The sequence below is a fragment of the Cherax quadricarinatus genome, chromosome 85, assembly GCF_038502225.1.
Source record: "Cherax quadricarinatus isolate ZL_2023a chromosome 85, ASM3850222v1, whole genome shotgun sequence".
Lineage (NCBI taxonomy): Eukaryota > Metazoa > Arthropoda > Malacostraca > Decapoda > Parastacidae > Cherax > Cherax quadricarinatus.
In genome coordinates this window covers 13,828,961-13,852,035 of record NC_091376.1, presented here as the reverse complement: position 1 = coordinate 13,852,035, position 23,075 = coordinate 13,828,961, and the positions used below count along the sequence as shown (strand labels likewise).

The 23,075-nt window shown below is 43.9% G+C and overlaps 1 protein-coding gene across 1 annotated transcript in view; it reads right to left on the bottom strand.

Annotated features, from left to right (window-relative positions):
• LOC128703213 (lysosomal acid glucosylceramidase-like) overlaps positions 1 to 11,395 on the bottom strand; it is a 30,924-nt gene extending 19,529 nt beyond the window's left edge. Inside the window, exons 1-5 of the mRNA XM_053797810.2 lie at positions 11,264 to 11,395; positions 8,209 to 8,397; positions 4,270 to 4,399; positions 3,201 to 3,357; positions 1,277 to 1,437 (exon numbers count right to left, since the gene is read on the bottom strand). Of these exons, the coding sequence (XP_053653785.2) occupies positions 1,277 to 1,437; positions 3,201 to 3,357; positions 4,270 to 4,399; positions 8,209 to 8,397; positions 11,264 to 11,321 (695 nt within the window). The 5' untranslated portion in view covers positions 11,322 to 11,395. The remainder of the gene's footprint in view (positions 1 to 1,276; positions 1,438 to 3,200; positions 3,358 to 4,269; positions 4,400 to 8,208; positions 8,398 to 11,263) is intronic.
• Between the last annotated feature and the right edge of the window lie 11,680 nt (positions 11,396 to 23,075).

Below are 23,075 nucleotides of genomic sequence, written 5' to 3'. Positions count from 1 at the left end.
GTCAGTATCGACACTTTTAGTCTCTCTGAGCTGGTAATCTATATTCTCCGCTTAATTTTTGACATCATGAAGGACCTACGAGAGAGATAATATTTAATATGTGAGCGAGAGACCACTTTTTTTAACAATAATAATATATCTTTATTTACTACCAGTACATGTACAAGGTATACAGACCATAGTTGACATCAGTGACATACTACTATATAGAAAGCCGCTTGTTATGCTGAGCATTTCCCGCAAATTGTCAGTTTTGTCCCAGGATGCGACCCACACCAGTCCACTAACACCCAGGTACCTATTTTACTGATGGGTGAACATAGATAACTGGTATAAAGAAACACGCCCAATGTTTCTACCCTCGCTGCGAATCGAACCCGGACACTCACCGTGAAGCAAGAGCTTTAGCCACCAGGCCACGGGGCTACCGATGTTACTAGCCATTGTAAATACTAGACTCTATCTTAACTTGTAAATACTAGACTCTATCTTAACTTGTAAATACAAGACTCTATCTTAACTTGTAAATACAAGACTCTATCTTAACTTGTAAATACAAGACTCTATCTTAACTTGTAAATACAAGACTCTATCTTAACTTATAAATACAAGACTCTATCTTAACTTGTAAATACAAAACTCTATCTTAACTTGTAAATACAAGACTCTATCTTAACTTGTAAATACAAGACTCTATCTTAACTTATAAATACAAGACTCTATCTTAACTTGTAAATACAAGACTCTATCTTAACTTGTAAATACAAGACTCTATCTTAACTTGTAAATACAAGACTCTATCTTAACTTGTAAATACAAGACTCTATCTTAACTTGTAAATACAAGACTCTATCTTAACTTGTAAATACAAGACTCTATCTTAACTTGTAAATACAAGACTCTATCTTAACTTGTAAATACAAGACTCTATCTTAACTTGTAAATACAAGACTCTATCTTAACTTGTAAATACAAGACTCTATCTTAACTTGTAAATACAAGAGTCTATCTTAGCTTGTAAATACAAGACTCTATCTTAACTTGTAAATACAAAGCTCTCTCGTTGCTTGTAAATTCAACAGTATATATAGGGAAAAGATTAGTGCAAAATCAGGACAATGTTTATCATTCATTACCTCTGTAACTTGCTCAGCTATCAAAACTTTGGAGTCCAGTCCCTGGACCCATTATGTACCTCTGTAATCTTTTGACTACCGCCCACACCATGGGTATGGGGTGGATAATAAACATATTAAACTAAAAATGTGGAACTTACTTGAGCAGGTAGTTGGACCAAGGCTGCCACATCTCAGGCAACAGTTCCCCGCTTTCGTTGAGTTTCCTGTTGGTTTTCATCCATGCTGGAGGTGCCCAGGGTGAGGCGAATATCCTCAGACTCCTCTCACTCAGCTCTTGGGCCCGCTGGATCAGAGGTAGCTGGTGGAATATGTTTATATGCTAAATGTGGGGTCTCGTAATGAGCTAAGGGGATTCACTGCCACTCACAGGATGAGTTGTGGGTTTACTGCCACTCACAGGATAAGTTGGGATTCTCTGCCACTCACAGGATGAGTTGTGGGCTCACTACCACTCACAGGATGAGTTGGGGTTCACTACCACTCACAGGATGAGTTGGGGTTCACTACCACTCACAGGATGAGTTGGGGTTCACTGCCACTCACAGGATGAGTTGTGGGTTCACTGCCACTCACAGGATGAGTTGGGGTTCACTACCACTCACAGGATGAGTTGGGGTTCACTGCCACTCACAGGATGAGTTGTGGGTTCACTGCCACTCACAGGATGAGTTGGGGTTCACTACCACTCACAGGATGAATTGGGGTTCACTGCCATTCACAGGATGAGTTGGGGTTCACTGCCACTCACAGGATGAGTTGGGGTTCACTACCACTCACAGGATGAGTTGGGGTTCACTGCCATTCACAGGATGAGTTGGGGTTCACTGCCACTCATAGGATGAGCTGGGGTTCACTACCACTCACAGAATGAGCTGTGGGTTCACTACCACTCACAGGATGAGTTGGGGTTCACTACCACTCACAGAATGAGTTGGGGTTCACTGCCACTCACAGAATGAGCTGTGGGTTCACTACCACTCACAGGATGAATTGGGGTTCACTACCACTCACAGAGTGAGTTGGGGTTCACTGCCGCTCACAGGATGAGTTGTGGGTTCACTGCCACTCACAGGATGAGTTGGGGTTCACTGCCACTCACAGGATGAGTTGTGGGTTCACTGCCACTCACAGGATGAGTTGGGGATTCACTACCACTCACAGGATGAGTTGGGGTCCACTGCCATTCGCAGGATGAGTTGGGGTTCACTGCCACACAGGATGAGTTGTGGGTTCACTACCACTCACAGGATAAGTTGGGGTTCACTACCACTCACAGGATGAGCTGTGGGTTCACTACCACTCATAGGATGAGGTGGGGTTCACTACCACTCACAGGATAAGTTGTGAGTTCATTACCACTCACCGAATGAGCTGTGGGTTCACTACCACTCACAGGATGAGCTGTGGGTTCACTACCACTCATAGGATGAGTTGGGGTTCACTACCACTCACAGGATGAGTTGTGGGTTCATTACCACTCACAGAATGAGCTATGGGTTCACTACCACTCACAGAATGAGCTGTGGGTTCACTACCACTCACAGGATTAGCTTGGGGGTTCACTACTATTATCACAAGCAAGCTCTAAAACCGTAAGGGGGTTACACAGCTTCATCAGAGCAACGATACTGGCGCCCTTCCCCCTCCAGCTTCACTGTGACTAGTTAATGGTGCAAGTCGGGGCGAAACGTTGTCACGAGTTCCAGTCTCCTGTGAGAACGTTGTGTGTGTCTACACAGGGCGAAACATCATCCTTTCACCTAAAAATGGTCTTATTTTTGTAAACCCGTGTTCCTTCACACGAGCCTAAAACAATTGATATTTTTTCCTAGACCGACAAAACATGGTTTTTAAAACCCGTTTTCTTAAGCACGAGCCTAAAAAATTATATTTTTTCCTAAACCGAAAAAAAAATGGTTTTATCCTTTTTTTCCTTAATATGAAAAACGAGCCTAAAACAATTTATATTTTTTCCTAAACCAAAATAAATATATTTTTAAACCCATTTTCCTTCATACGAGCCTAAAACAATTTACATTTTCTTCCATCTCCAAGACTGACCTTATAGAGTTTGTCCTCGTCAGCCAGGGCGAAGGACTCGAGGAGGAGGTCGTCCTCGACGAGGTCTGCGTACGAGTACGGCCTCACTGAGAAGTCCGTACCAGCGATGGGTACTCGACACAGGTCGTACTCCACACCGTCCGGCCCGAAGTACGACCTGTTAACAGGTAGACCAAAATAACAGGGACCTGTTAACAGGTAGGGCAAGATAACAGGTAGACCAAGATAACAGGGACCTGTTAACAGATAGAGCAAGATAACAGGTGCATGTTAACAGGTAGAGCAAGATAACGGGTACCTGTTAACAGGTAGAGCAAGATAACAGGGACCTGTTAACAGGTAGACCATGATAACAGGGACCTCTTAACAGGTAGACCAAGATAACAGGTACCTGTTAACAGGTAAAGCAAGATAACAGGGACCTGTTAACAGGTAAACCAAGATAACAGGGACTTCTTAACAGGTAGAGCAAGATAACAGGTGCCTGTTAACAGGTAGAGCAAGATAACAGGGACCTGTTAACATGTAGACCAAGATAACAGGGACCTGTTAACAGGTAGAGCTAGATAACGGATGTCAGTTAATAGGTAAATCAAGATAACAGGGATCTGTTAATAGGTAGACCAAGATAACAGGGACCTGTTAACAGGTAGAGCAAGATAACGGATGCCTGTTAATAGGTAGATCAAGATAACGGGTACCTGTTAACAGGTAGAGCAAGATAACGGTGTCTGTCTCCATTAACAAGTGTTAATTGCACTTTGCCATATAAGATACTGGGGCCTGGCAGGCGACGCTCTCGCCTCACACACACTGAGTGTCCGTGGTTCGATCCCCGGCACGGGTGAAAACATTGGGGGGGTGTCCTTACACTGGCTGTCCATGTTCACCTAGTAAGCAAGTAGGTACCTGGGTGTTAGCTGACTGGTGTAGGTGGCATCCTGGGGGACAAAATTAAGGATCACAATGGAAATAAGACAAACAGTCCTTGATGACACACTGACTTTCTTGGGTTTTCCTGGGTTGCTAACCCTCCGGGGTTAAAAATCCGAACAAAATCTTTTCTCACCTCATCAGCAGGTCCTGGGCTGGGGCAGAGAGAGTTGCTATGTTAATCCCAGCAGAGTCAGTAAAGGCACCACCAAATCCTAGCATAGTCTGGCCAGGTTCCTCCACCAACACTCTCAACAGTGCTGAACCTGTGACACCAGTATTTTATTAAACTAACTTTTGTAACACAGTTTACTACCAGTCTTAAGAGCCACGTAAGGTCCTCAGTCTTCTAATAACATGTTCATTTTTCCACTATAATCTACCTTGTTCATAATTACTATCGTCCTTGTTTTGTCTGTTTCGTAAGTGAAGTCTAAGATGTTTCTTTAATTCATGGTATAACTTAACTAACTTTTGAGGACGACTGTGTTGTTCAGACCTCTGCAACACAACTGCTCAGACCTCTGCAACACAATTACTCAGACCTCTGCAACACAATTACTCAGACCTCTGCAACACAATTACTCAGACCTCTGCAACACCATTGCTCAGACCTCTGCAACACAACTGTTCAGACCTCTGCAACACAACTGCTCAGACCTCTGCAACACAATTACTCAGACCTCTGCAACACAATTGCTCAGACCTCTGCAACACAATTACTCAGACCTCTGCAACACAACTGTTCAGACCTCTGCAACACAATTGCTCAGGCCTCTGCAACACAATTACTCAGACCTCTGCAACACAATTACTCAGACCTCTGCAACACAATTACTCAGACCTCTGCAACACAATTACTCAGACCTCTGCAACACCATTGCTCAGACCTCTGCAACACAACTGTTCAGACCTCTGCAACACAACTGCTCAGACCTCTGCAACACAATTACTCAGACCTCTGCAACACAATTGCTCAGACCTCTGCAACACAATTACTCAGACCTCTGCAACACAATTGCTCAGACCTCTGCAACACAACTGTTCAGACCTCTGCAACACAACTGCTCAGACCTCTGCAACACAACTGTTCAGACCTCTGCAACACAACTGCTCAGACCTCTGCAACACAATTACTCAGACCTCTGCAACACAATTGCTCAGACCTCTGCAACACAATTACTCAGACCTCTGCAACACAATTACTCAGACCTCTGCAACACAATTACTCAGACCTCTGCAACACAATTACTCAGACCTCTGCAACACAATTACTCAGACCTCTGCAACACAATTGCTCAGACCTCTGCAACACAATTACTCAGACCTCTGCAACACAATTACTCAGACCTCTGCAACACAATTACTCAGACCTCTGCAACACAACTGTTCAGACCTCTGCAACACAATTACTCAGACCTCTGCAACACAACTGCTCAGACCTCTGCAACACAACTGCTCATATCTCTGCAACACAATTGCTCAGACCTCTGCAACACAACTGTTCAGACCTCTGCAACACAATTACTCAGACCTCTGCAACACAATTGCTCAGACCTCAGCAACACAACTGCTCAGACCTCTGCAACACAACTGCTCAGACCTCTGCAACACAATTGCTCAGACCTCTGCAACACAACTGTTCAGACCTCTGCAACACAATTACTCAGACCTCTGCAACACAATTACTCAGACCTCTGCAACACAACTGCTCAGACCTCTGCAACACAACTGTTCAGACCTCTGCAACACAATTACTCAGACCTATGCAACACAACTGTTCAGACCTCTGCAACACAATTACTCAGGCCTCTGCAACACAACTGCTCAGACCTCTGCAACACAACTGTTCAGACCTCTGCAACACAATTACTCAGACCTCTGCAACACAACTGCTCAGACCTCTGCAACACAATTGCTCAGACCTCTGCAACACAACTGTTCAGACCTCTGCAACACAATTACTCAGACCTCTGCAACACAATTACTCAGACCTCTGCAACACAACTGCTCAGACCTCTGCAACACAATTGCTCAGACCTCTGCAACACAACTGCTCAGACCTCTGCAACACAACTGCTCAGACCTCTGCAACACAATTGCTCAGACCTCTGCAACACAACTGCTCAGACCTCTGCAACACAATTGGTCAGACCTCTGCAACACAACTGCTCAGACCTCTGCAACACAATTGCTCAGACCTCTGCAACACAACTGTTCAGACCTCTGCAACACAATTACTCAGACCTCTGCAACACAATTACTCAGACCTCTGCAACACAATTACTGAGACCTCTGCAACACAGTTACTCAGACCTCTGCAACACAATTACTCAGACCTCTGCAACACAATTACTCAGACCTCTGCAACACAATTACTCAGACCTCTGCAACACAATTACTCAGACCTCTGCAACACAATTACTCAGACCTCTGCAACACAATTACTCAGACCTCTGCAACACAATTACTCAGACCTCTGCAACACAATTACTCAGACCTCTGCAACACAATTACTCAGACCTCTGCAACACAATTACTCAGACCTCTGCAACACAATTACTCAGACCTCTGCAACACAATTACTCAGACCTTTGCAACACAATTCTACTCAAAGATTATTTAAGTTATACCGTGAATTGAGGAAAGATCCTGGACTTCACTTACGAGACACAGTAAATACGATAGTAATTATGGACGAGGTAGATTATAGTGGAAAAATGAACATGTTATTAGAAGACTGGGGACTTAGGTGCCTCTTAAGACACATGTGCAACAGTTGGGTATCTTTACTGTTAAAATGTTTCGCCTACACAGTAGGCTTCTTCAATCAAATGTAGAGGCAGCAGGTGTAGTAATGAAATGAAGATGATGGAATCAGTCCCTCAACCTTGAAGAAACAGTATTCGAGGTGATCAGTCCCCCAGACCATGGAGTTGAACTCTTCTCCAGGCTGAGGGACTGATTATATCATCGTTATTTCATTATGTTTCCTGTATATCTAGGAATGTTATTTTCTTAAATTTAGGTTAGGTTAAGTTAACTTTGGGCAGGTTAGGTAATGGTCGGTTAGGTTAAGTTAGGTTAACTTAGGGTTGGCTACGTAAGGTTCAGTTAGGTTTGGTTAAGTTAGGTTAACTTAGGGGAGGTTACGTTAGGTTAGATTAACTTAGGATAGGTTAGGTTAGGTAAGGTTAAGTTAGGTCAATGTAGGGCAGGTTAGGTTAGGTTAACATAGGGCAGGTTAGGTTAGGTTAACATAGGGCAGGTTAAGTTAGGTTAACATAAGACAGGTTAGGGTAGGTTAACTTAGGGTAGGTTAGGTTAGGTAAGGTTAAGTTAGGTTAACATAAGACAGGTTAGGGTAGGTTAACTTAGGGTAGGTTAGGTTAGGTAAGGTTAAGTTAGGTTAACTCCGAGCAGGCTAGGTTAGGTTAGAGCAGGATAAATAAGGCTCAACTAGATCAGGTTAGGCAGAGTTAGGTTAAGTTAGGTTAGGTTAGGTTAGGTTAGGTTAAGTTAGGTTAGGTTAGGTTAGGTTAGGTTAGGTTAGGTTAGGTTAGGTTAGGTTAGGTTAGGTTAGGTTAGGTTAGGTTAGGTTAGGTTAGGTTAGGTTAGGTTAGGTTAGGTTAAGTTAGGTTAGGTTAGGTTAGGTTAGGTTAGGTTAGGTTAAGTTAGGTTAGGTTAGGTTAGGTTAGGTTAGGTTAGGTTAGGTTAGGTTAGGTTAGGTTAGGTTAGGTTAGGTTAGGTTAGGTTAGGTTAGGTTAGGTTAGGTTAGGTTAGGTTAGGTTAGGTTAGGTTAGGTTAGGTTAGGTTAGGTTAGGTTAGGTTAGGTTAGGTTCACTTGTGTTATTATTATTATTATTATTATTATTATTATTATTATTATTATTATTATTATTATTATTATTATTATTATTAACCTGGGAAACGCTAAAATCAGAACCTACATATCGCCATATATCCGAGGAAGGGAAGGGGAGCTCCATTTCCAGGGATCAAGAACCCTGCACCAGCATCAAGGGACCGCCTCTTTAGGGGGGTGGGGGTCGAACCGAGGGACACTCCAACTCACCTTGGTCAGGTGAGTCTTGTAACTCATGAGTCTCTGTGAGGAACCTGTGGCCCTCTCTGGAGGAGGTCACAACGGTGTAGTGACCTGGGTCAGGTAAGGTCACTGGTCCAGGAAGGTCACAGTAGTGGGCGTCACACACACATACCACACTGTCAGACCCGTAGTTCCGTGGTACACAGTTCTTGTCACCTGAAAAAATGAAGGAATGTCGAGGTGAAGGTCGTGGAATTTAGGATACAATGCTAGGCTTCAAGACTAGGTATGACAAGGCCATAAGAGGCTTGAAATACATGATAGTAGGACCAGGAGCTATGACTTGACCCCTGCAACTACAAATAGGTGAACTGAGCACCAGTGAAGAGAAGGGGCCAGGAGCTATGAATCAACCCCTGCAACCACAATAAGGTGAGTACACACACACACACACCAGTGAAGAGGCGGGGCCAGGAACTGGAGTTTACCTGGAGAGAATTCCGGGGGTCAACGCCCCCGCGGCCCGGTCTGTGACCAGGCCTCCTGGTGGATCAGAGCCTGATCAACCAGGCTGTTACTGCTGGTTGCACGCAATCCAACGTACGAGCCACAACTCGGCTGGTCATGTACCGACTTTAGGTGCTTGTCCAGTGCCTGCTTGAAGACTGCCAGGGGTCTATTGGTAATCCCCCTTATGTATGCTGGGAGGCAGTTGAACAGTCTCGGGCCCCTGACACTTATTGTGTTGTCTCTTAACGTGCCAGTGACACCCCTGCTTTTCATTGGGGGGATGGTGCATCGTCTGCCAAGTCTTTTGCTTTCGTTGTGAGTGATTTTCGTGTACAAGTTCGGTACTAGTCCCTCTAGGATTTTCCAGGTGTATATAATCATGTATATCTCCCGCCTACGTTCCAGGGAATACAGGTTTAGGAACCTCAAGCGCTCCCAGTAATTGAGGTGTTTTATCTCCGTTATGCGCGCCGTGAAAGTTCTCTGTACATATTCTAGGTCAGTAATTTCACCTGCCTTGAAAGGTGCTGTTAGTGTGCAGCAATATTCCAGCCTAGATAGAACAAGTGACCTGAAGAGTGTGGAGTGTGGAGCTGTGAATCGACCCTTGCAACCACAAATAGGTGAGTACATACATATATTCACACACACGAAGAAAAGTTTAGGAATATCGGTCTGACGACACTAGAGGACAGGAGGGTCAGGGGAGACATGGCAACGACATATAAAATACTGCGAAGAATTGACAAGGTGGACAAAGACAGGATGTTCCAGAGATGGGACACAGAAACAAGGGGCCACAATTGAAAGTTGAAGACTCAAATGAGTCAAAGGGATGTTAGGAAGTATTTCTTCAGTCATAGAGTTGTCAGGCCGTGGAACAGTCTGGAAAGTAACGTAGTGGAGTAGCGATCAGTGAAGAGGCGGGGCCAGGAGCTATGACTCTACCCCTGCAACCACATAGGTGAGTACAAATAGGTGAGTACATACCAATCAGTTCTGACAAAGCCTCACTATGATCTCTATAATCCATTTCCTCGGGTCAAGACTAAGGGACTGATCACCTATCAATCCTGGGGGACTGACCACCTTCTATCAAGCCTGAGGGACTGATCACCTATCAATCCTGGGGGACTGACCACCTTCTATCAAGCCTGAGGGACTGATCACCTATCAATCCTGGGGGACTGATCACCTTCTATCAAGCCTGAGGGACTGATCACCTTCTATCAAGCCTGAGGGACTGATCACCTTCTATCAAGCCTGAGGGACTGATCACCTTCAATCAAGCCTGAGGGACTGACCACCTTCTATCAAGCCTGAGGGACTGATCACCTATCAATCCTGGGGGACTGATCACCTTCTATCAAGCCTGAGGGACTGATCACCTTCTATCAAGCCTGAGGGACTGATCACCTTCTATCAAGCCTGAGGGACTGATCACCTTCAATCAAGCCTGAGGGACTGACCACCTTCTATCAAGCCTGAGGGACTGATCACCTATCAATCCTGGGGGACTGATCACCCTCTATCAAGCCTGAGGGACTGATCACCTTCTATCAAGCCTGAGGGACTGATCACCTATCAATCCTGGGGGACTGATCACCTTCTATCAAGCCTGAGGGACTGATCACCTTCTATCAAGCCTGAGGGACTGATCACCTTCTATCAAGCCTGAGGGACTGATCACCTTCTATCAAGCCTGAGGGACTGATCACCTATCAATCCTGGGGGACTGAACACCCTCTATCAAGCCTGAGGGACTGAGCACCTTCTATCAAGCCTGAGGGACTGATCACCTATCAATCCTGAGGGACTGATCACCTTCTATCAAGCCTGAGGGACTGATCACCTTCTATCAAGCCTGAGGGACTGACCACCTTCTATCAAGCCTGAGGGACTGATCACCTATCAATACTGGGGGACTGATCACCCTCTATCAAGCCTGAGGGACTGATCACCTTCTATCAAGCCTGAGGGACTGATCACCTATCAATCCTGGGGGACTGATCACCTTCTATCACGCCTGAGGGACTGATCACCTTCTATCAAGCCTGAGGGACTGATCACCTTCTATCAAGCCTGAGGGACTGATCACCTTCTATCAAGCCTGAGGGACTGATCACCTACCAATCCTGGGGGACTGACCACCTTCTATCAAGCCTGAGGGACTGATCACCTTCTATCAAGCCTGAGGGACTGATCACCTTCTATCAAGCCTGAGGGACTGATCACCTACCAATCCTGGGGGACTGACCACCTTCTATCAAGCCTGAGGGACTGATCACCTATCAATCCTGGGGGACTGACCACCTCAAAATTGCTTCTCCACTCTCTCCAGCAAATATTCACTATTAGACTGAAAAAGCCCATTAATCTCCTCACAGAATTATCTAACAAAACCTAGAAATACGTAAGAATAAGCAAACATTTGCTAATTTTATGAATAGTTGGTGAGTTCAGACAACTCACTCACAAATTTTAAAGAATGATATATTACCAGTCATTCTGAGAAAATAAATCATGAATTTGCGTATTAAAATAATTAGAAAAGAGACAAAATAAGTACGACCTTGAGCCTGGAGCGAGTTAAGCAGCAACAACACGAGCAGTGAGATGCGTACATCCATGTTGAAGGTCAGAGTAACACTGATCTTCCTGCCTTGGTCTGTTGCCTTTATAATATACCAGGGTCACTGTTACTGCCTTGGTCTGTTGCCTTTATAATGTACCAGGGTCACTGTTACTGCCTTGGTCTGTTGCCTTTATAATGTACCAGGGTCACTGTTACTGCCTTGGTCTGTTGCCTTTATAATGTACCAGGGTCACTGTTACTGCCTTGGTCTGTTGCCTTTATAATGTACCAGGGTCACTGTTACTGCCTTGGTCTGTTGCCTTTATAATGTACCAGGGTCACTGTTACTGCCTTGGTCTGTTGCATTTATAATGTACCAGGGTCACTGTTACTGCCTTGGTCTGTTGCCTTTATAATGTACCAGGGTCACTGTTACTGCCTTGGTCTGTTGCCTTTATAATGTACCAGGGTCACTGTTACTGCCTTGGTCTGTTGCCTTTATAATGTACCAGGGTCACTGTTACTGCCTTGGTCTGTTGCCTTTATAATGTACCAGGGTCACTGTTACTGCCTTGGTCTGTTGCCTTTATAATGTACCAGGGTCACTGTTACTGCCTTGGTCTGTTGCCTTTATAATGTACCAGGGTCACTGTTACTGCCTTGGTCTGTTGCCTTTATAATGTACCAGGGTCACTGTTACTGCCTTGGTCTGTTGCCTTTATAATGTACCAGGGTCACTGTTACTGCCTTGGTCTGTTGCATTTATAATGTACCAGGGTCACTGTTACTGGCTTGGTCTGTTGCCTTTATAATGTACCAGGGTCACTGTTACTGCCTTGGTCTGTTGCCTTTATAATGTACCAGGGTCACTGTTACTGCCTTGGTCTGTTGCATTTATAATGTACCAGGGTCACTGTTACTGCCTTGGTCTGTTGCCTTTATAATGTACCAGGGTCACTGTTACTGCCTTGGTCTGTTGCATTTATAATGTACCAGGGTCACTGTTACTGGCTTGGTCTGTTGCCTTTATAATGTACCAGGGTCACTGTTACTGCCTTGGTCTGTTGCCTTTATAATGTACCAGGGTCACTGTTACTGCCTTGGTCTGTTGCATTTATAATGTACCAGGGTCACTGTTACTGGCTTGGTCTGTTGCCTTTATAATGTACCAGGGTCACTGTTACTGGCTTGGTCTATTGCCTTTATAATGTACCAGGGTCACTGTTACTGGCTTGGTCTATTGCCTTTATAATGTACCAGGGTCACTGTTACTGCCTTGGTCTGTTGCCTTTATAATGTACCAGGGTCACTGTTACTGCCTTGGTCTGTTGCCTTTATAATGTACCAGGGTCACTGTTACTGCCTTGGTCTGTTGCCTTTATAATGTACCAGGGTCACTGTTACTGCCTTGGTCTGTTGCCTTTATAATGTACCAGGGTCACTGTTACTGCCTTGGTCTGTTGCATTTATAATGTACCAGGGTCACTGTTACTGGCTTGGTCTGTTGCCTTTATAATGTACCAGGGTCACTGTTACTGGCTTGGTCTATTGCCTTTATAATGTACCAGGGTCACTGTTACTGCCTTGGTCTGTTGCCTTTATAATGTACCAGGGTCACTGTTACTGGCTTGGTCTATTGCCTTTATAATGTACCAGGGTCACTGTTACTGCCTTGGTCTATTGCCTTTATAATGTACCAGGGTCACTGTTACTGGCTTGGTCTGTTGCCTTTATAATGTACCAGGGTCACTGTTACTGCCTTGGTCTATTGCCTTTATAATGTACCAGGGTCACTGTTACTGCCTTGGTCTGTTGCCTTTATAATGTACCAGGGTCACTGTTACTGCCTTGGTCTGTTGCCTTTATAATGTACCAGGGTCACTGTTACTGCCTTGGTCTGTTGCCTTTATAATGTACCAGGGTCACTGTTACTGCCTTGGTCTGTTGCCTTTATAATGTACCAGGGTCACTGTTACTGCCTTGGTCTGTTGCCTTTATAATGTACCAGGGTCACTGTTACTGCCTTGGTCTGTTGCCTTTATAATGTACCAGGGTCACTGTTACTGCCTTGGTCTGTTGCCTTTATAATGTACCAGGGTCACTGTTACTGCCTTGGTCTGTTGCCTTTATAATGTACCAGGGTCACTGTTACTGGCTTGGTCGGCTGGCTTTATAATGCACCAGGGTCACTGTTACTGGCTTGGTCTGTTGCCTTTATAATGTACCAGGGTCACTGTTACTGGCTTGGTCTGTTGCCTTTATAATGTACCAGGGTCACTGTTACTGGCTTGGTCTGCTGGCTTTATAATGTACCAGGGTCACTGTTACTGCCTTGGTCTGCTGGCTTTATAATGTACCAGGGTCACTGTTACTGGCTTGGTCTGCTGCATTTATAATGTACTAGGGTCACTGTTACTGCCTTGGTCTGCTGGCTTTATAATGTACCAGGGTCACTGTTACTGCCTTGGTCTGCTGGCTTTATAATGCACCAGGGTCACTGTTACTGGCTTGGTCTGTTGCCTTTATAATGTACCAGGGTCACTGTTACTGGCTTGGTCTGCTGGCTTTATAATGCACCAGGGTCATTGTTACTGGCTTGGTCTGCTGGCTTTATAATGTACCAGGGTCACTGTTACTGCCTTGGTCTTCTGGCTTTATAACGTACCAGGGTCACTGTTACTGGCTTGGTCTGCTGGCTTTATAATGTACCAGGGTCACTGTTACTGGCTTTGTCTGCTGGCTTTATAATGCACCAGGGTCACTGTTACTGGCTTGGTCTGCTGGCTTTATAATGTACCAGGGTCACTGTTACTGCCTTGGTCTGTTGGCTTTATAATGAACCAGGGTCACTGTTACTGGCTTGGTCTGCTGGCTTTATAATGTACTAGGGTCACTGTTACTGCCTTGGTCTGCTGGCTTTATGATGTACCAGGGTCACTGTTACTGGCTTGGTCTGCTGGCTTTATAATGCACCAGGGTCACTGTTACTGCCTTGGTCTGCTGGCTTTATGATGTACCAGGGTCACTGGTACTGGCTTGGTCTGCTGGCTTTATAATGTACCAGGGTCACTGTTACTGCCTTGGTCTGCTGGCTTTATATTGCACCAGGGTCACTGTTACTGCCTTGGTCTGCTGCCTTTATAATGTACCAGGGTCACTGTTACTGGCTTGGTCTGCTGGCTTCATAATGCACCAGGGTCACTGTTACTGGCTTGGTCTGTTGGCTTTATAATGTACCAGGGTCACTGTCACTGCCTTGGTCTGCTGGCTTTATAACGTACCAGGGTCAATGTTACTGGCTTGATCTACTGGCTTTATAATGTACCAGGGTCACTGTTACTGCCTTGGTCTGCTGGCTTTATAATGTACCAGTGTCACTGTTACTGGCTTGGTCTGCTGGCTTTATAATGTACCAGGGTCACTGTTACTGCCTTGGTCTGCTGGCTTTATGATGTACCAGGGTCACTGTTACTGGCTTGGTCTGCTGGCTTTATAATGCACCAGGGTCACTGTTACTGGCTTGGTCTGCTGGTTTTATGATGTACCAGGGTCACTATTACTGGCTTGGTCTGCTGGCTTTATAATGTATCAGGGTCACTGTTACTGCCTTGGTCTGCTGGCTTTATAATGCACCTGGGTCACTGTTGCTGCCTTGGTCTGCTGCCTTTATAATGTACCAGGGTCACTGTTACTGGCTTGGTCTGCTGGCTTTATGATGTAACAGGGTCACTGTTACTGGCTTGGTCTGCTGGCTTTATAATGTACCAGGGTCACTGTTACTGCCTTGGTCTGCTGGCTTTACAATGTACCAGGGTCACTGTTTCTGCCTTTGTCTGGTGGCTTTATAATGTACCAGGGTCACTGTTACTGCCTTGGTCTGCTGGCTTTATAATGCACCAGGGTCACTGTTACTGGCTTGGTCTGCTGGCTTTATGATGTACCAGGGTCACTGTTACTGGCTTGGTCTGCTGGCTTTATAATGTATCAGGGTCACTGTTACTGCCTTGGTCTGCTGGCTTTATAATGCACCAGGGTCACTGTTGCTGCCTTGGTCTGCTGCCTTTATAATGTACCAGGGTCACTGTTACTGGCTTGGTCTGCTGGCTTTATGATGTAACAGGGTCACTGTTACTGGCTTGGTCTGCTGGCTTTATAATGTACCAGGGTCACTGTTACTGCCTTGGTCTGCTGGCTTTATAATGTACCAGGGTCACTGTTTCTGCCTTGGTCTGGTGGCTTTATAATGTACCAGGGTCACTGTTACTGCCTTGGTCTGCTGGCTTTATAATGCACCAGGGTCACTGTTACTGGCTTCGTCTGCTGGCTTTATGATGTACCAGGGTCACTGTTACTGGCTTGGTCTGCTGGCATTATAATGCACCAGGGTCACTGTTACTGGCTTGGTCTGCTGGCTTTATGATGTACTAGGGTCACTGTTACTGATGTTACTGGCTTGGTCTCCTGACTTTATAATGTACCAGGGTCACTGTTACTGGCTTGGTCTGCTGGCTTTATAATGTACCAGAGTCACTGTTACTGGCTTGGTCTGCTGCCTTTTTAATGTACCAGGGTCACTGTTACTGCCTTGGTCTGCTGGGTTAATAATGCACCAGGGTCACTGTTACTGGTGTTACTGGCTTGGTCTGCTAGGCTAATAATCTATCTACTACACCAGGGTCACTGTTACTGGCTGGGTTAATTATCTACTACACCAGGGTCACTGTTACTGGCTGGGTTAATAATCTATCTGCTACACCAGAGTCACTGTTACTGATGTTACTGGCTTGGTTTGCTGATTTGTAGTCTATCTACTACATGATGGTCATTATGGTTGCATGTCACCTGTATACCACCAGCCGTGGTTACAATAATTCGTAAAATATGGAGTAAAATACACGTTTACTGTATATATACTGATATACTGTGATATATATACCTCTCAGTATATATGCATACATACAGAGAAATAGATGCCTTCCATGGTATATATATATATATATATATATATATATATATATATATATATATATATATATATATATATGCTGAGAGACACACAGTTCCTGGTGTATATACAATGAGGCAGCCACCTCACAGTGTATATATACACTGTGATAAACACCTCACAGTGTAGATATACAATGAGATATACACTTCACAGTGTACATGATCCTGACACGAGTATCTTGCATCATCCTTGTCAGTAAACATTATCTACACTTTACAGAGTGAACATAATTCTTCTCTGACCTTGTAATGCAAACACAAGGAAGTCTAGTAATTTAAACACAACAACAACAATAAAAAGGTTTATAAGACCCTCGAGCCGTATAATAAAGGTTATAAGGCCCTCGAGCTGTATAATAAGAGTTATAAGGCCCTCGAGCCGTATAATAAGAGTTATAAGGCCCTCGAGCTGTATAATAAGAGTTATAAGGCCCTCGAGCTGTATAATAAGAGTTATAAGGCCCTCGAGCTGTATAATAAGAGTTATAAGGCCCTCGAGCTGTATAATAAGAGTTATAAGGCCCTCGAGCTGTATAATAAGAGTTATAAGGCCCTCGAGCTGTATAATAAGAGTTATAAGGCCCTCGAGCTGTATAATAAGAGTTATAAGGCCCTCGAGCTGTATAATAAGAGTTATAAGGCCCTCGAGCTGTATAATAAGAGTTATAAGGCCCTCGAGCTGTATAATAAGAGTTATAAGGCCCTCGAGCTGTATAATAAGAGTTATAAAGCCCTCGAGCTGTATAATAAGAGTTACAAGGCCCTAAAGGTTATAAGGCCCTCAAGCTGTATAAGGGCCCCTCATGGAAGGTTCCTTGATGTTGGTGAGGGGCTCTTGATTTAGGGAATTGGATCTGTGCTCCAGTTCCCGAATTAAGCCTGAATACCTTCCACATCCCCCCAGGCGCTGTATAATCCTACGGGCTTAGTGCTTTCCTTTGATTATAATAATAAATGTATAATAAGGGCTATCAGGCCCTTGAGCCATAAGGGTTATAAGGCTCTTGAGCTGTATAATAAGGGTTATAAGGCCCTCGAGCCATATAATAAGGGTTATAAGGCCCTTGAGCTGTATAATAAGGGTTATAAGGCCCTCGAGCCATATAATAAGGGTTAAAAGGCCCTCGAACAGTATAATAAAGACTCACGAAATCGTAATGACACGACTGCAAACAAACCATACCACAGGCGGGATTTGAACCCGCGGTCAGAGAGTCAGTGGCTAACGCGACGGTCTGGAGTTTTGAGATTCTCTGACCGCGGGTTCAAATCCCGGGAACAAAAAAGATATCACGCAATAGCGATATAAAATTAGCAAAATCAGATGAACCCCAACTCCCACCAACAGAAACAGCAAACAGACTCAACGATTTCTTCTCCACTATAGGACAAAACCTTGCCAATAAAATCCCAAGCTCAGATACCCCACCAAATGACTACCTCACCGGCAACTACCCGAACACACTGTTCCTAGCTCCGACTAACCCATACGAAGTCTCCCTTATTATCAATGCACTAAAAAACAAGGCAGGAGATTTAAGTACCTTACCACCCTTTATATACAAAAAAGTGTCACAAGTGCTATCTCCAATCATTGCAACACTCTTTAACAAATCCATCGAATCCTCCACCTTCCCTACAGTACTCAAAATAGCAAGGGTCACCCCGATCCACAAAGGAGGAGACCAAACAGAGTTGAATAACTATAGGCCAATATCCAACTTACACCCTCTCTCAAAAATCTTCGAAAAATTAATTCATAAACGAATCTACTCCTACCTTATCTCCCAAAACATACTCAACCCCTGCCAATTTGGATTCAGGCCTAATAAAAATACTAATGATGCTATTATACACATGCTAGAACATATATACACTGCAATAGAGAAAAAAGAAGTCCCACTGGGGATCTTCATTGACTTACGTAAAGCTTTTGATACAGTTGACCATGACTTGCTCCACGTAAAATTGTCACACTATGGTATAAGAGGGCACTCCCTCAACTACCTCAAGTCATACCTCAGCAACAGAAGCCAATATGTGTACGCAAATGGGGCAAACTCTTCTGCGCAACCAATTACAGTTGGTGTCCCACAGGGAAGTGTCCTTGGCCCTCTTCTCTTTCTCCTATACATAAATGACCTTCCAAATGCTTCGCAATTACTCAAACCCACACTATTTGCAGATGACACTACATACGTCTTCTCTCACCCGAGCCCAGTCACACTAGCCAATACTGTAAATACCGAATTACAGAAAATATCTACCTGGATGAGGACTAACAAACTTACACTAAACATTGACAAAACCTACTTCATTCAGTTTGGTAACAGAGCTTCAGATGTCCCTCTTAACATAATGATAAACGGATCACCTATCACAAAGCTAACAGAGGGAAAATTCTTAGGAATCCACCTTGATAATAGACTCAAATTTCATACACATATACAACAAATTTCTAAGAAAATTTCCAAGACTGTAGGCATACTATCGAAGATACGGTACTATGTTCCACAGTCAGCCCTCCTGGCCCTATATCACTCTCTTATTTACCCCTATCTCACCTACGGAATTTGTGCATGGGGCTCAACAACAATTAACCATCTCAGACCACTAATTACCCAACAAAAGGCTGCAGTTAGAATGATAACAAATTCTCACTTCAGGCAGCACACTCCACCAATATTCAATACACTAAACCTACTCACCATACAAAACATCCATACTTATTACTGCACCTATTACATACATAGAACACTTAACTCTGATATTAACCCTCCCCTCAAACATCTCCTTGCCAACCTCAACAGAACACATGACCATAACACAAGGCACAGATCACTCTTTGATGTTCCTCGTGTTCATCTCACACTATGCAAAAACTCAATGCACATAAAAGGCCCTAAAATCTGGAATTCATTACCTGTAAATATAAAAGAAACACTACCTGTTTATAAATTCAAGTCTCTACTCAAAGATCACTTACTCACCCAAAACCAAATAAATACTGAATAACTGAACCTTATAAATTGTATATCTTAAATGTTTCTCACAATTATATCACATAAATGTTAAACCTAAAACCGAATCTAACTTTATTATTTTTTAAATACACTACCTAACAGAATCCTTCATATGACTGAATGCAACCATATGACCTGTCTTTGTAATACTCACTTGTGCTTTATAGTAATCTGTTTACATTAATGTTTTATCACTGAATTCATCATTGCTCAGTTAATCTTAAGTTAATTTTAAGCCAGCCCGTAATGCTATGCATAGTATAAGTGGCTTTGGCATGCTGCTCTTATCTGTATTTTTTTGTACCTCTGTATGTGTGCTCAAATTTATAATAAATAAATAAATAAATACACATGCTAGAACATATATACACTGCAATAGAGAAAAAAGAAGTCCCACTGGGGATCTTCATTGACTTACGTAAAGCTTTTGATACAGTTGACCATGACTTGCTCCACGTAAAATTGTCACACTAAGGTATAAGAGGGCACTCCCTCAACTACCTCAAGTCATATCTCAGCAACAGAAGCCAATATGTATACGCAAATGGGGCAAGCTCTTCCGCACAACCAATTACAGTTGGTGTCCCACAGGGAAGTGTCCTTGGCCCTCTTCTCTTTCCCCTATACATAAATGACCTACCAAATGCTTCGCAATTACTCAAACCCACACTATTTGCAGATGACACTACATACGTCTTCTCTCACCCGAGCCCAGTCACGCTAGCCAATACTGTAAATACCGAATTACAGAAAATATCTACCTGGATGAGGACTAACAAACTTACACTAAACATTGACAAAACCTACTTCATTCAGTTTGGTAACAGAGCTACAGATGTCCCTCTTAACATAATGATAAACGGATCACCTATCACAAAGCTAACAGAGGGAAAATTCTTAGGAATCCACCTTGATAATAGACTCAAATTTCATACACATATACAACAAATTTATAAGAAAATTTCCAAGACTGAGAGTCGAAGATCAAAATGAATTTTTTATGAGAGAGTCACAAAATTTGATTAACACAAGCCTATCCGATGTTATCCTGACGCCAAATGACTTCGAACAGGCGATAAATGACATGCCCATGCACTCTGCCCCAGGGCCAGACTCATGGAACTCTGTGTTCATCAAGAACTGCAAGAAGCCCCTATCACGAGCCTTTTCCATCCTATGGAGAGGGAGCATGGACACGGGGGTCGTCCCTCAGTTACTAAAAACAACAGACATAGCCCCACTCCACAAAGGGGGCAGTAAAGCAACAGCAAAGAACTACAGACCAATAGCACTAACATCCCATATCATAAAAATCTTTGAAAGGGTCCCAAGAAGCAAGATCACCACCCATCTAGAAACCCATCAGTTACACAACCCAGGGCAACATGGGTTTAGAACAGGTCGCTCCTGTCTGTCTCAACTACTGGATCACTACGACAAGGTCCTAAATGCACTAGAAGACAAAAAGAATGCAGATGTAATATATACAGACTTTGCAAAAGCCTTCGACAAGTGTGACCATGGCGTAATAGCGCACAAAATGCGCGCTAAAGGAATAACAGGAAAAGTCGGTCGATGGATCTATAATTTCCTCACTAACAGAACACAGAGAGTAGTCGTCAACAGAGTAAAGTCCGAGGCAGCTACGGTGAAAAGCTCTGTTCCACAAGGCACAGTACTAGCTCCCATCTTGTTCCTCATCCTCATATCCGACATAGACAAGGATGTCAGCCACAGCACCGTGTCTTCCTTTGCAGATGACACCCGAATCTGCATGACAGTGTCTTCCATTGCAGACACTGCAAGGCTCCAGGCGGACATCAACCAAATCTTTCAGTGGGCTGCAGAAAACAATATGAAGTTCAACGATGAGAAATTTCAATTACTCAGATATGGTAAACATGAGGAAATTAAATCTTCATCAGAGTACAAAACAAATTCTGGCCACAAAATAGAGCGAAACACCAACGTCAAAGACCTGGGAGTGATTATGTCGGAGGATCTCACCTTCAAGGACCATAACATTGTATCAATCGCATCTGCTAGAAAAATGACAGGATGGATAATGAGAACCTTCAAAACTAGGGAGGCCAAGCCCATGATGACACTCTTCAGGTCACTTGTTCTATCTAGGCTGGAATATTGCTGCACTCTAACAGCACCTTTCAAGGCAGGTGAAATTGCCGACCTAGAAAATGTACAGAGAACTTTCACGGCGCGCATAACGGAGATAAAACACCTCAATTACTGGGAGCGCTTGAGGTTTCTAAACCTGTATTCCCTGGAACGAAGGAGGGAGAGATACATGATTATATACACCTGGAAAATCCTAGAGGGACTAGTACCGAACTTGCACACGAAAATCACTCACTACGAAAGCAAAAGACTTGGCAGACGATGCACCATCCCCCCAATGAAAAGCAGGGGTGTCACTAGCACGTTAAGAGACCATACAATAAGTGTCAGGGGCCCGAGACTGTTCAACTGCCTCCCAGCACACATAAGGGGGATTACCAACAGACCCCTGGCAGTCTTCAAGCTGGCACTGGACAAGCACCTAAAGTCAGTTCCGGATCAGCCGGGCTGTGGCTCGTACGTTGGTTTGCGTGCAGCCAGCAGCAACAGCCTGGTTGATCAGGCGCTGATCCACCAGGAGGCCTGGTCACAGACCGGGCCGCGGGGGCGTTGACCCCCGAAACTCTCTCCAGGTAAACTCCAGGTAAACTCCAGGTAAACTACTATTGTTTGCACAGAACTGCTTAATGCCTCAAATGACGTAGTGGAAGTTTTAGCAGTAAAGGTCGAGAACCAAAACCTAGTCATTGTGGTAGTCTATAAGCCTCCGGATGCAACATCCCAGCAATTCCAGGAACAGCTGTTAAAAATTGACCACTGTCTGGAAAATCTTCCAGCTCCTGCACCCAACATCTTGCTCCTGGGGGATTTCAACTTAAGGCACCTAAAATGGAGGAATATAGCAAATAATATTGTTGCAGAAATAACACCAGGAGGCAGCTCTGATGAAAACTCACACTCACACGAGCTTTTAAATCTCTCTATCGAAGATACGATACTATGCTCCACAGTCAGCCCTCCTGGCCCTATATCACTCTCTTATTTACCCCTATCTCACCTATGGAATTTGTGCATGGGACTCAACAACAATTAACCATCTCAGACCACTAATTACCCAACAAAAGGCTGCAGTTAGAATGATAACAAATTCTCACTACAGGCAGCACACTCCACCAATATTCAAAACACTTAACCTACTCACCATACAAAACATCCATACTTATTATTGCACTTATTACATACATAGAACACTTAACTCTGATATTAACCCTCCCTTCAAACATCTCCTTGCCAACCTCAACAGAACACATGACCATAACACAAGGCACAGATCGCTCTTTGATGTTCCTCGTGTCCATCTCACGCTATGCAAAAACTCAATGCACATAAAAGGCCCTAAAATCTGGAATTCATTACCTGTAAATATAAAAGAAACACTACCTGTTTATAAATTCAAGTCTCTTCTCAAAGATCACTTACTCACTCAAAACCAAATGAATACTGAATAACTGAACCTTATAAATTGTATATCTTAAATGTTTCTCACAATTATATCACATAAATGTTAAACCTAAAACCCAATCTAACAGAATACTCCATTCTAGTGAATGTACAGCAATGCATGCAACCATATGACCTGTCTTTGTAATACTCATTTGTGCTTTATAGTTATCTGTTTACAATAATGTCTTATCACTGATTTC